Here is a 13,857-nt window from a genome sequence, read left to right as displayed (position 1 = left end):
TCCTACAGGAAGAGGCAAGACATGGCTTGAAACAACTGAGAGACTTGATCCCAATAAATCTGGCTCCCAAATGACCTGACCCCAAAATATGGTTACTGGCAATTTAAAAGCAAACTATGGCGTTACCCAAAAATTATTAGCTAGCTTAAAAGCTGTGCATTTGTTGGTAAACACTGCCTTAAAAAAGCATGTTTCATCTTTCCTAACACCAACAGATCTTGCAGTTAAAGCATCAGCTAGAAATTCAGGTTCATAGAGGGTAAATTAGAAATTGAAAAGAGTGATTAAGACTCTGCTAACATAACTTGGAAGGCCAGCCTTCCAACATTCAGGGCTCCTGCTTAATTGCAAGATCACTTGGAATACCTTAGCACTAATCCTAACTTCAGTCACATGGGTGTTGCTATCTCGGATGGGGACACTGGAGTGTTAAAGTTGTTTCCAAACAAGGCTAAATAATGGTTACATGAAGGCTACTTAGCTTCCCAATGTTATGCTGTGTTCCTAGTTCCTACAGTTAAGCAATAGTGCGAGGCAAGAAGGGGATTAAATTGCAGAGCCATAAACAAAGCACGGTCTCTAATAACTTATATTAATTACTTTTTAAGAGAGCATTTATTCCCATTGAATTTATTGGAGAGGAAGGGAAAGAAAGCAGCAGGGAGGATAATTAATTTAAATTACCTACCTCCCAGGGTCAAACTCTTTCTTCAAATGACACAGACCCTCTACTGAGCAGGCAAAGAGCTCAACTCATTAGGGAAATCACATACTGAGTATGGGGATGAAAACTCCACTTTGACATTCTGGATATAGCCTCCACTCACTCACTTCTATATGTGCAAAGACCAGTACCATTTCATCACATTTTGATGGAAACTAATTTGAGGCTTATCATCTGATATTAACTATGAACTTGCTGGGGCCGTAGAAATGGACAAGAGGCACATTGTTGTTCAATGCAAAGCCCAAAAGCAAAATATGATCTATTGCATGCCATGTTTCTTCTATTCATCAAAATAACAGTATGTAGTGTCTTTCATACAAAAATCTCCAGAGAACAGACTGAAATTTAAGGATGAGCACTAACAATTCTCCTTGTAAGAGGATTGCAAAGCTGTGGGAAAAGTATGCCCAGCTCTGTGGAAGATATGCAACACCTCTCCTCCCCCATTTTGCTGATGACCATATCCCCAAAGCTTCCTAATTTCATATAGACCTTACAAGTTACTCCCATACAATCACTTTCGCTTCACCCAAATTTTATTCTTCCTCTAAATTTTATTCTTCTTTCTCACCTCTTCCTCCTGCATTTCACAGGATAAATCAGCAAACAATATTACAGTTGACAGAGCATTCAATTACATCTGTTCAATTCCCCATTCTGCTTGCAGCTCTCTGTCCTCTCAGACCAAGGGTGTTACCCCTTGTCCTCACCTTCCATTCTACAAGTCTCTACATTCAATTGCCCATCATCCACAACTTTTTGTTTATTGTAATGTCATAATCAAACACATCTTCACAGTCTGCAACCCGAACCCTTTCAGAATTTTAATGAAAGGTGTTGTCTCCATAAGAATTTTTTTTCTTTTTCAATATTTTCATTGTCTCCATAAGAATCTAGCTCACATGTTTATTTTAATATAATCCACTCTCCTTCTCATTACACCTTGGAGTGCAAATGAAGATGACACAGTTGCCCTTTTACCTCTTCACTTCCCATCCCCCATCAACTCAAAAACTCCTTTAAAATAAAGTCTACCAAATTCAGTAAGAATTGATCTGTAGCTCCTGCAATTTAGAAAATGCCACTGTGTTCGTGACATGGTCTCCTTACATTAGAGGAACCAAAAGCAAATTGGGCAATCACTCTATCTGACACCTACACTCCATCAACTAGGATGACTCTGAGCTTCCTAATGCCTGTCACTGAGGATTTCTCACCGTTTTCTGTCTGAAACATTTGCTATGAAGTTCAACAGCCCTGCCGAAGCTCTTCTCCCTGAACTGCTGAGTATTTCCAGCTCCTTCTTTTGGTTCTAATTAAGCTCAACATCAACTCATCTGCCAAATGGAGACATCGCAATCTTGAGGACTGAATAATGAATTCAACAAATTAAGATAACTAGCATTTCCAGCTACAAAGAGAACTGGATGGTTACAATGCAAAAATATAAACGAAAGGTTAATTGTTCCACTCTTCGCAGATACTCCCTGAATATTTCAAATGCTTTGTTATTTGGTATTTTTGCCATCAATTTAAGTTTCACTTCTCCAAACTGTATCTTACAGGTCAAGCACTCCCTACCCTCTCTTGTCTGTTTTCTTTCATCTTGTACTTGAATTGTTTCTATCTTAAGAGCTGCTGCCTGACCCGCTGGATATTTTCCCTTTTAAATTTCAGATTTCCACCATCTTCCATTGTAACTTCAGCTTTCCTTCATCTGCATTTTGATTTGTGTGGGATTTCTTTGAATTCATGTTCGTTAAGAAAATCAAATGATACAGTGCACCCATTAATATATTTTTTTAAAAAGCTGTCAAGACAATTTGCCAGACAAACCAGTGTCACTGATTAAAAAAAATAATTAGCTATTGAGAGGACTGCTCCCAATAGTAGCTGCACATTTTACCAGGCTGGAACAAATAAGGTACACACATACTGGTTTTGAAAGAATTTGAACATTTTTACAAATCTAGTTGCCTACCACCTTGCCTGCAAGATTTAGGTCTATCCACACATTTAGGTAAGCTTTGATACCCACCCATCATTCCACAAGAACTAAATTACCATCAGAATTGCTTCAACAGCACACAATACCTTTAGACTGTTTCCATCATTTGGATGTTTGCAATGTTCTAGCTCTAATTTGCCTGGCAGTACATAAGACTGCTGGATTACATCCTGACCTGACTGGAACTGGAATGCGACCTTGGGTAAAAATTCTGGGTGATTCCCAAGGTATGCCTTGTAAGAAAACCAAATCAATCAGTTAATTTGCCATCAAAGCTGACAGCTCATAAACCCCAAGGTGAAAGGCAATTTTTGCACAAGTAATACACTCAATCTTAAAAAACCATAGATGGCACTTATAGACAAATTGCTGTGAAAGCCCAATTAAACAGTTCATAATAGATCATATAAAATGGAATACTGAATTACTATTAACACAAAAAAGGCGTAAAAAATTCGAACAGCCACAATATGCATCTCAATAAACACATGTGGAATATCAGTATCAATATCATTAAACTACTTCATTTGTCATTTATCATTTTCCTTTAGGGAAGGAAATCTTCCATTTTCACCAAATCTAAACAAAATAAGGCTACAAATCTGAAAATGTGAATCTTACATGCCCTCCAAAATAGCCAAGTTGAGCTAGTTATTTGTTTCAACAGCAAAGGAACAGGCACTAAATATCAGTCATCCCTTTGAAATCCACATCCTAAAAATGAATACATCAAACAATAACTAAACCCATATTCAATGAGACTTACTTTGGAGTAAGTGGAATTTAACAGCAGGCAGAAGTGGGTACTGAAATGGAAATCTCTAAATTTGCAGATAAATTTTAAATAAGATGCTCCAATGTTGCCCAAGCTCCCATGAAATAATTATCCCAAAACTCTTAAGATATTGAAACAATACAAAACAGGGCTCATGAAACAAGCAGCACAGATATCACTTGGCACCTGATAGGATCTCAACACATTCAAGAAAAACTTTTTAAGAGCATTAAGACATAGGAGCAGAATTAGGCCATTTAGTCCATGGGTCCACTTGGCCACTTGCTTATGGCTGATCCATTTTCCTGCCATCTTCCTGAGACCTTCCACATCCTGACTAATCAAGAACCTATCAATCTCTGCTTTAAATACACACGACCTGGCCTTACAGCCAGCTGTGGCAATGCACTCCACAGATTGACTACCAAATGGTTAAAGAAATTCCTCCTCATCTCTACTCTGAGACTGTGCCCTCTGGTACTAGACTCTCCTTCCATAGGAAACATTCTTTCCACATCCAATCTAGCTAGGCTTTCAATATTCGATAGGTGTCAATGAGATGCCCACTCATTCTACTAAATTCCAGCCAGTACAGGCAGGAGCCATCAAACACTCCTCAGACAATAACCCTTTCATTCCCGGAATCATTCTTGTAAACCTCCTCTGGACCCCCTCCAATGTCAGCACATACTTTCTTAGATTAGGGGCGCAAAACTGCTCACAATACTCCAAGTGAAGCCTCACTAGTGCTTTATACAGCCTCAGCATTACATTCTTGCTTTTATATCCTGGTCTGCTTGAAATGAATGCTAATATTGCATTTAACAAAATTCCCACCACTCCCTCCACAGGTTAAGCTTTAGGGACTCCTGCATAAGGACTCTCAATTCCCTTTGCACCTTGGATTTTTGAATTTTCTCCCTGTTCAGAAAATAGTTTACGCTTTTATTCCTTCTAATGCAGTGCGTGACAATACACTTCCCAAAACAGCATTGCATCTGCCATCTCTTGGTCCATTTTCCTATACTAAGTCATTAAGTCCTTCTGCAGCCTCTCTGCTTCCTCAACACCACCTGCGCCTCCCCCTATCTTCATAACATCCACAAACCTGGCCACAAAGTCATCAATTCTGTCATCCAAATTATTGACATATAACAAAAAGAAGAAGTCACAACATGGACCCTGTGGAACACCAAAAGGCTCCTTTTATTCACACTTTTTGCCTCAATCAGCCAAAACTCTATCCATGTTAGTATCTTCCCTGTAATAGCACAGGCTCATATCTTGTTAAACAGCCTCAAGTGTGACACCTTGTCAAAGGCCTTCTGAAAAGTCAAAATATACAACATCCACTGACACTCCTTCTATCTTGTTATTTCTTCAAAGAACGCCAAAAGATTTGTCAAGCAAGACAAATTTTCTCTTAAGCATACCAGGCAGTACCCTGAGAGCTCATCCTTAACAGCAGACTCCAACATCTTCCCAAACACTCAGCCAGGTTAATTGACCTCCAATATCCTTTCTTCTGCCTCCCTCCTTTCTTGAAAAATTCTTGCAAATTTTCCAGTCCTCCAGAATTATACCAGAATCTAGTGATTTGTTAAAGATCATTATCATGCCTTCACATTCTCATCATCTACCTCTGGGGTGTAGTTCATCTGGTTCAGATGACTTATTCAGACTTTTCAGCTTCCCAAGCACCTTATCCCTAGTAATAGCAACTGCTGCCCCAACACTCTCGAACTTCCAGCATACTGCTAGTGTCTTCCGCAGCGAGGACTGATTCAAAATACTTATTCAGTTTGTTCACTATTTCCTTGTACTCTATTCCTACCTCTCCAACATTGTTTTGCAGTGTTCAGTATCTATTCTCACCTCTTTTTTTTTACTCCATTTATCTGAAACAAACTATTATTGACTAGCTTACCTTCATATTTCACCTTTTCTTTCCTTATGGCTTTTATTGTTGCCTTCTGTTGGTTTTTTAAGTTTCCCAATCCTCCAACTTCCTACTAATTTCTGCTCTATTATATGCCCTCTCTTTTGTCTTTATGTTTATTTGACTTCCTTTGTCAGCCACAGTTATGTCATCCTGCTTTTAGAATACAGGTGGCCCCTGCTTTTCCAACGTTCGCTTTACGACAGCTCGCTGTTACGAAAGACTTATGTTAGTACCTGTTTTTGCTAACCAAACAGGATTTTCACTTTTACGGAGAAAAGACGCCCGCTTTATTCGTGTGTTTACCCTAAGAAAGACTACAATGACCATGAAGCCTTGTGCGGGCAGTTGTTTGAGCATGCGTGTACGTGCCGATTTTTTCCCCTCCAAATCGATTTTGGCTCGCTGCCTTCCCGAGTTTGATAAGTGAAACTACATCGTACCTACAATATTTCTACTTTATATAGGGTGTAAATTTATCATATCATTCCTGCTTTTACTAGATGTTAGTGTTATTTTAGGTTTTATGTGTTATTTGCTTTGATTTGGGTCTGGGAACGCTCAAAAATATTTCCCATATAAATTAATGGTAATTGCTTCTTCGCTTTACAAGATTTCGGATTACAAACGGTTTCATAGGAACGCTCTACCTTCGGATTGCGGGGGAAACCTGTACCTTTTTGGGATGTACCTATCGTGCACCTTCTGAATTAGAAACATAGAAAATCTACAGCACAATACAGGCCCTTCGCCCCACAAAGCTGAGCTGAACATGACCTTACCTCAGAAATTACCTAGGGTTACCCAAAGCCCTCTATTTTTCTAAGCTCCATGTAACTATCCAGGAGTCTCTTAAAAGACCCTACCATATCCACCTCCACCACTGTCGCCGGCAGCCCATTCCATGCACTCACCACTCTCTACGTAAAAACTTAACCGACATCTCCTCTGTACCTACTTCCAAACACCTTAAAACTGTGCCCTCTCATGCTAGCCATTTCAGCCCTGGGAAAAAGCCTCTGACTATCCACACAATCAATGCATCTTACACACCTCTATCAAGTCATCTCTCATCCTCCGTCGCTCCAAGAAAAAAGGCAGAGTTCACTCAACCTATTCTTATAAAGCATGCTCCCCAATCCAGGCAACATCCTTGTAAATCTCCTCTGCACCCTTTCTATGGCTTCCACATCCTTTCTGTAGTAAGGCAACCAGAAATTCCAGCCATTGCTGTTCTGTTGTCATTCCTGCTTGTGCCCCTTTCCAATCAACTGTGGCCAGCTCCTCTGTCATGCCTTTATATTTCCCCTTACTCCACTGAAATACTGATATATCGGACTTTAGCTTCTCCCCTCTTAAACGGCAAGGAGAATACTATCATAATATAATATCATATATTTACCTTAAGCTCCCTAAACAAATCCATTTCATTACACAACATCCAGACTAGAATTGCTTTGCGCCTAGTGGAATCAACCACAAGCTGCTCTAAATAAGGCATCTTGTAGGCATTCTACAAACTCTCTCTCTTGGGATCCAGCACCAATCTGATTTTCCCTATCTACCAGAATATTGAAATCCCCCACAATCGTCACATTGCCTGTTCTATCTCCCACTGTAATTTATAACCCACATGCTGGCTACTGCTTGCAGCCCTATATGTAACTTCCACCAGGGTCTTTTTACCCTTGCAGTTTCTTAACTCTACCCACAACAATTATACATTTTCCAATCCTATGTCACCTCTTTCTATGGAGTTGATTTAATTTTTTACCAACAGAACTATGCCACCCATTTGCCTACCTGCCTGTCCTTTCCATAAAATGTGCATCCTTGGATGTTAAGCTCCCAACTATAATCTTCTTTCAACCATGACTCCGTGATGCCTGCAACATCATACGTGCCAATCTCTAACTGTGATTAATCTACATTATTGGATATACTGCAAGCATTCAAATATAACACCTTCAGTCCTGTATTTGTCACGTTTTAATTTTTATCCCCATGTTATACTTTAATCTCATCTACCTACCCTCCTGATAGTCTCCCTACACACTGCATACCAACTGCCTCTTGCACTAGCTCCTCTGTCAAATTATCACATTCTTATCCTCACTGGTGCGTAGCACAAGCAGCAATCCAGAGAATACGACAATGGAAGTCCCGCTTTTCAGCTTTGTGCCCAACTCTCTAAATTCTTTCAGGAATTGCTCCCTTTTTCCTACCCATGTTATTGATGCCAAGATATACCAAGACTTCTGGCTGCTCACTTTTAGAACACAGTAGACCCCTTCGAGTGACCCTGGCACCTGGGAGGCAATACACCACAGAATCTCATGTCTACTCCTGGAATCCCCATCACTACTGCAATCCTTTTCTCTCCCCTTCCCTTCTGAGCCACAGCAGCACTCAGTGCCAGAGACCTGGTCGCTGTGACTCCCTCTTCCTAGGTTGTCATAATCAACAGTATCCAAAGTGGTAAACTTATTGAGGGAAACAGCCATAGGGATTCTCTGCACTGGATGCCCATTTCCTGACGGTCACCCAGGTATCTGCTACCTGCTACTCAGGGGTGATTACCTCATTGTAGTTGCTATTTATTATCTCTACAGTTTGCTGTATAAGCCAAAGGTCACTGACCTGCAGCTCCAGTTCCTTAACAGGTTCTTTGAGGAGCTGCGGCTGGGTGCATCTGGCACACACGTGGTTATCCAGGAGGCTGCAGCTCTCCCACAATTCCCACATCTTACACAAAGGACACAACACAGACCTGGCGTTGCACTGCACTCACTGCACTAACAAAGAAGAATGAAGAAAAAATTTATCAGAAACTTGCCTCACTCAAGCCTGTTGGGCTAAAGTCTCACCCCTCTAACACTGGTACACTCAACAATGGCTGCTCCCTTTGTCCCTACCTTTTTTTAAAATTTGCCTTTGTTAATGATTGGGCCGCTAGAAAAACATGAAAGCCTGCAAAGACTACTTTTTTTTAAAAAAATCATTTGCCCCTACCTGTGTGAAGTCTCCTCTGTACATACAATTAGACCACAAGAAAAAACCTGAAAGCCCACAAATGTTACTTTTTAAATCACTTGCCCCCACCTTTGTGGAGCCTCCTTTGATGATTTGGTTTGGCCGCCAGAAAAACACACTGAATTCTCTACTGGTTAGCAATCACAAATGGAAGTCAACCCTAAACTTAGTATTCCTTATTTGCAAAAGCTTGAGAGAAAAATAGAGAATTCACATAGGTCCTTACCCCTCTCTCAAGCAGCATATCCCTGAACTGTTTCATGCGAGTCTCCAGTGGAACTATGGCCCTCTCCCGTGCTGCTTTGATCTCAGCTTCCATTGCTGCCTCCTTCTCAGACTCTGGATCTTTAAGGTCATCCTTCCTGTAATATCATTTAAATTTTTTAAAAATGACTTTACAAAAGCAAAAGCAATTGTTGTACATCAAAGGATTTAAAATATTGGAAAGGAACAGTTTAAGAGATTACTAGACAGGTATATGGAGGAATTTAAGGTGGGGGATTATATGGGAGGCAGGGCTTGAGGGTCGGCACAACATTGTGGGCCGAAGGGCCTGTAATGTGCTGTACTATTCTATGTTCTAGAACCAGGGAAGGTTGAAGTGTACTCATTTTAGTGAGGTCCTGGAGAAAAGGTGATACTGTTGTACTTCTTTGAAGTAGCATCATCAAAATCAGCCAAGTGTCACAATTTCCCCCCCCCCCCCAGGAATCCCAAGTAAAACAGTCGAAGTCTCGAAAGAAGAACAGACCATTTTGAATTGAACCAAGGATAGATTTCATCACTTGGTACTGTGGATCTTAGGAATTCTCACTTTGGATTGCTATGAAGGCTTAATTAATGATCACACATTATGAATGATTACATTCATAATAGAGGAATAATTTTCAGAGTATTTAGAGGGATCAGGGGACATGGGATAAGATCAACCATGATATTGCTGGATGGCAGAGCATGCTTGATGAGCCAAAAGGTCAATTCCTACTATGAATTATTTTCTTTGAATAAATGTTTAGTTGCAAGCAATTACATTAAAACAGCAAACTAAGTACACGGTAGTCTCACATGAATTGAGGAACAGTAAATATTTTAAGAGTGTAGCCTACTTTTCAATTTTCCCTTACTTTCGCTTCTTTGCTTTAATTGGTTCATCATCATATTCATCCTCCAGAGGTTCAGATTCATCTCTCACTAAATAAAAAAAGACAATGTTTAAATATGAACTTATCAACCCTTTCTAATTCACACAACCATTTTATTTGTTCAACATTCAAATATTTCCTTGGCTAACTAATTCATGTTAAACTTGAAGTAAATACCACTGCTCAGAGAAACTGCTGTGAATTTGGTTCTTTACATGAATGAACATATTAAAAAGCAAAACCAATTCCAAATAGGAAAGGTAAAAATGAATCAACTTAACAGTTAATCATTAACAGTCATGCTTTTTTAAGATACTTAAAATGTAATAATCATTTCAAATAAAAATTTTAAACCAATCATGCCAGGTGCAACTTTTAAGAGTCAGGAGTAACTATTCAATAAAACCCAGATCACAATTCACAGAAAACAGTAACCATGTTCTAGATTGGACATCCTCTCCACTACACTTTCTCCTTTTAGAATAGTTGGATTTAATTAAAAATAAATCTCAAGCTATCCATGTTCTTGCAATAATAACTCCAAGAACGCCGTGACCTTGAGGAATATTTACATTGCTAGTCTAATCATCAAGACTTAGAGATATAGACTGGTGTTACATGAGAAATAATGCTACAGTAATGCTTAAATCAGTAACTAGGATCTCTCACCAAGTTTCTTCTCATTGTCAGAACATTTTTTGTGAGGAGGTTCCTGGATAATTTTGTCAACGTCAGCTCTTCCAACCAGTTCATCTGGCCTATCCCACATTGACAAGCGGGTTGTTGGGTTATAATAAAATACTCGCTCATCGCCAGTCCACACAACACACCTAAAATGAAAATATTTTATTAAGTTGAGCATCGCTCTTGTTCACCTTTGGTAAGATCAGCTTTCGCTTGTTCAAACAGAAGAACTGGGACAAAGAACAAAATGACAAGAAAACAAAAATTGTAAAAGTAAACTAATTGAAGGAACAGGGAGAAGAGAGAGAGGAAAAAGCTGTGGTTGAAGTGGACAAAAGAGTAAAGTAGTTCCAAAGTTTTGAAATCCTTGGAAACAAAGATCAAACTCAAGATATGGCAAACATTATTGACACAGACTGAAGCGGCAAAGTAGAATGCCTTGGATCAATTGATTAATGTGCAGTTCAGGATGAACAGTGACATGAATAAAGTAAAGCAAGGCAAAGTAGAATGCATTAAGAAACCAAAACCTGAAGAGGAGAGGAGATTACATCAGCAAGACTAATTTCAACAGAACTCCTATAGGTGGATTATGGGGTGGAAGTAGAATTATTAAAAAATACAGTAATTCCAGCAGCATGTCATATTTGCAAATTTAGCACCATCTACTGGAAGAACAGCCCTATACCTTGAAAATCTTTGAGCACTGAATTTAACAGTAGATAGCAATGTAACACTGTTGACCTCCACCCCCTTAATATCATGTTAATAAAACAAAATAAAAAATAAAGTTGTCAATCTTCCCTCCCATTTTCCCTAATCCAAAAATGGAGTGGGGGGGGGAAGAGAGAGACAAAATCAGGTATTCAACAATGTTTCATCTGCTTTAAATTTTGAAAGATGTAACATGAGGTTACAGTGGAACTTTGATAGGATGAAATAACTGGGCTGAGAAGTGGCAGATGGAGTTCAACCCACATAAGTGTGAGGTGGTTCATTTTGGTAGGTCAAATACGATGGCAGAATAGAGCAGTAACCGCAAGACTCTTGGTAGTGTGGAGGATCAGAGGGATCTTGGGGTCCAAGTTCATAGGACACTCAAAGCTGCTGCGCAAGTTGACTCTGTGGTTAAGAAGGCATACTGTGCATTGGTCTTCATCAATCGTAGAACTTGAGTTTAAGAGCCAACTGGTAATGTTGCAGCTATATAGGACGCTGCTCAGACCCCACTTGGAGTACTGTGCTCAATACTGGTTGTCTCACTACAGGAAGGACGTGGAAACCATAGAAAGGGTGCAGAGGAAATTTACAAGGATGCTGCCTAGATTGGGGAGTATGCCTTATAAGAATAGGTTGAGTGAACTCGGCCTTTCTACTTGGAGTAACAGAGGATGAGAGGCGACCTGATAGAGGTGTACAAGATAATGAGAGGCATTGATCGTGTGGATAGTCAGAGGCTTTTCCCAGGGCTGAAATGGCTAGCACAAGAGGGCATAGTTTTAAGGTGCTTGGAAGTAGGTACAGAGGAGAAGTCAGGGGTAAGTTGTTTTTAAACGTAAAGAGTGGTGAGTGCGTGGAATGGGCTACTGGCGGCAGTGGTGGAGGCGGAAACGATAGGGTCTTTTACGAGACTCCTGGATAGATACATGGAGCTTAGAAAAATAGAGGGCTGTGGGTCAGCTTAGGTAGTTCTAAGGTAAGGACATGTTCGGTACAGCTTTGTGGGCTGAAGGTCCTATATTGTGCTGTAGGTTTTCTATGTTTCTATCTATGAAACTAGTCTCCAAATAATTAACAGTGCACCTCAAACATACAAAGTCCAAATTTGATTTGAACTATATGTCAGCTTGTGCTACACATTTGGGAGAAAAGAAATGCTCCTTTAATGATCATCTTTACAACTTCAGCACATTAATCTGATACAACGGCACTGATTAACATTTACTACAGGAAACCAGATGCCATAGTTATACAGCACAGAAACCAGTCCTCCAGTTGCACTGGGAGCACCATGGCAGCACAGTATTCACTGTGATGCTATTACAAGCTCTGTACTTTAGAGATGAGAGTTTAATCCTGGCATCCTCTGTAAGGAATTTGTACGTCGTCCCTGTGGACTATGTGGGTTTCCTCCTGGTGCTCCAGATTTCTCCCACAGTCCAAAGATGTACTGGTTAGTAGGTTAATTAGTCATTGTAAATTGTCCCTTGATTAAGGGTTAAATCTGAGATTGCTGGTGTTAAGGGCCCAATTCATGCTGCATCTCTAAATAAGTAAAATAAGCACACCTTTTCCAACCAAGATAGATAACTGAACTCGTCCAATTTGCCTGCATTTGGACCATATCCCTCTAAACATTTCCTACCCATAAATGTACCCCAAATTGGACCTAAACCTTGCAACTGAACCCAACTCTTCTCAGATACCCACTGCCATCAGTATGAAACACTTGCCCCTCAGGTCCGCTGTAGGTTTTTCCGCTTTCACCTTTAACCTATGAACTCTTCATTTGGACTCCAGACCTAGGGAAAAAAATTGTAACAACCACCATATCTGTGCCCCTAATGGTTTTTTACGTCTTCAAGATCATCTCTCAGCCTCTTTGCTACAGAGGAAATAGTCCAAACCTATCCAGTCTCTCCTCATAACTCAAGTCTTCTCATCTGGCAACATCCAAGTAAGCCTTGTTTGCACCCACTCTACCTGAATCACATCAGTCCCAGTATGCCGACCAGAACTGCACGCAATATTTCAGGTGCAGTCTCTTCAAATCTCTAAAAACAGTAACACAATGTCCCAGCTCTTAAACTCAAAGTCCCATCCAATCAAGATATGCCATCTTCATCAATTGGCTAGCTCACCCTGGATGACATACACCTCAAACTTCTTGGCTAATTTACTATAAAGGTCCATGTACACAACGTCTGCTGCTCTGCCCTCAATTATCTTGTGCATCTCTTCAAAAACTCAACTAAATCTGTGAGACATGATTTCCCATGCAGTAATCAGTCTTTCTTTTTTCAAATCCTGTTTCTCAGAATCCCGTCCAGTCAATCACGCTGCTGTAAGGCCCACCAGCCTCTAGTTCATTGCCTTATTTTTGCAGCTCTTAAATAAAAGGTGTAACATAAGCCACACTTCAGTCTTCCAGTACCTCACCAAAAACTAAGATACAGAAATCTCTGCCAGTTTCTCAACAACTTCATCCTTTGATTGCCACAATATCTATTATACACTTCGTCAGGCCCATGGATTTAACCGACTTTATGCGTTTCAAAATATTTCTTCCTTTGCAAAATTTCAGTGTATCACTTTCTTATAAAAACAAATCCATATTCTCTGGTCCTTTTCTTTAAGATTTTGTATGTGAATTCAGTGCACTGGGATTGTTTCATGTTTACTTACCATATCATATCTTAAATTAACTGGCATCATCCAGAAGTCCAATGCCCAATGAAAATTACAACTGAACGTCCTGAGAAAAACACTGAAGGACATTTACACAAAAAACAGAGTTCCTACAATAATGGATTCCTTTATTTTAGGTTA

At 39.9% G+C, this 13,857-nt stretch overlaps 1 protein-coding gene across 8 annotated transcripts in view; it reads right to left on the bottom strand.

The window, feature by feature from the left end:
• LOC140739521 (transcription elongation regulator 1-like) overlaps positions 1-13,857 on the bottom strand; it is a 114,828-nt gene that overhangs the window by 31,715 nt on the left and 69,256 nt on the right. For all 8 annotated transcript variants that reach the window (XM_073067897.1, XM_073067896.1, XM_073067900.1 and 5 more), the window contains 3 exons: positions 10,294-10,454; positions 9,607-9,673; positions 8,709-8,844 (listed from right to left, as the gene is read on the bottom strand). In XM_073067897.1, the coding sequence (XP_072923998.1) occupies positions 8,709-8,844; positions 9,607-9,673; positions 10,294-10,454 (364 nt within the window). The remainder of the gene's footprint in view (positions 1-8,708; positions 8,845-9,606; positions 9,674-10,293; positions 10,455-13,857) is intronic.

This window comes from Hemitrygon akajei, chromosome 15 (assembly GCF_048418815.1).
Source record: "Hemitrygon akajei chromosome 15, sHemAka1.3, whole genome shotgun sequence".
NCBI lineage: Eukaryota > Metazoa > Chordata > Chondrichthyes > Myliobatiformes > Dasyatidae > Hemitrygon > Hemitrygon akajei.
The sequence above is the reverse complement of the archived record's forward strand: the minus strand, read 5'-3'. Positions and strand labels throughout refer to the sequence as shown.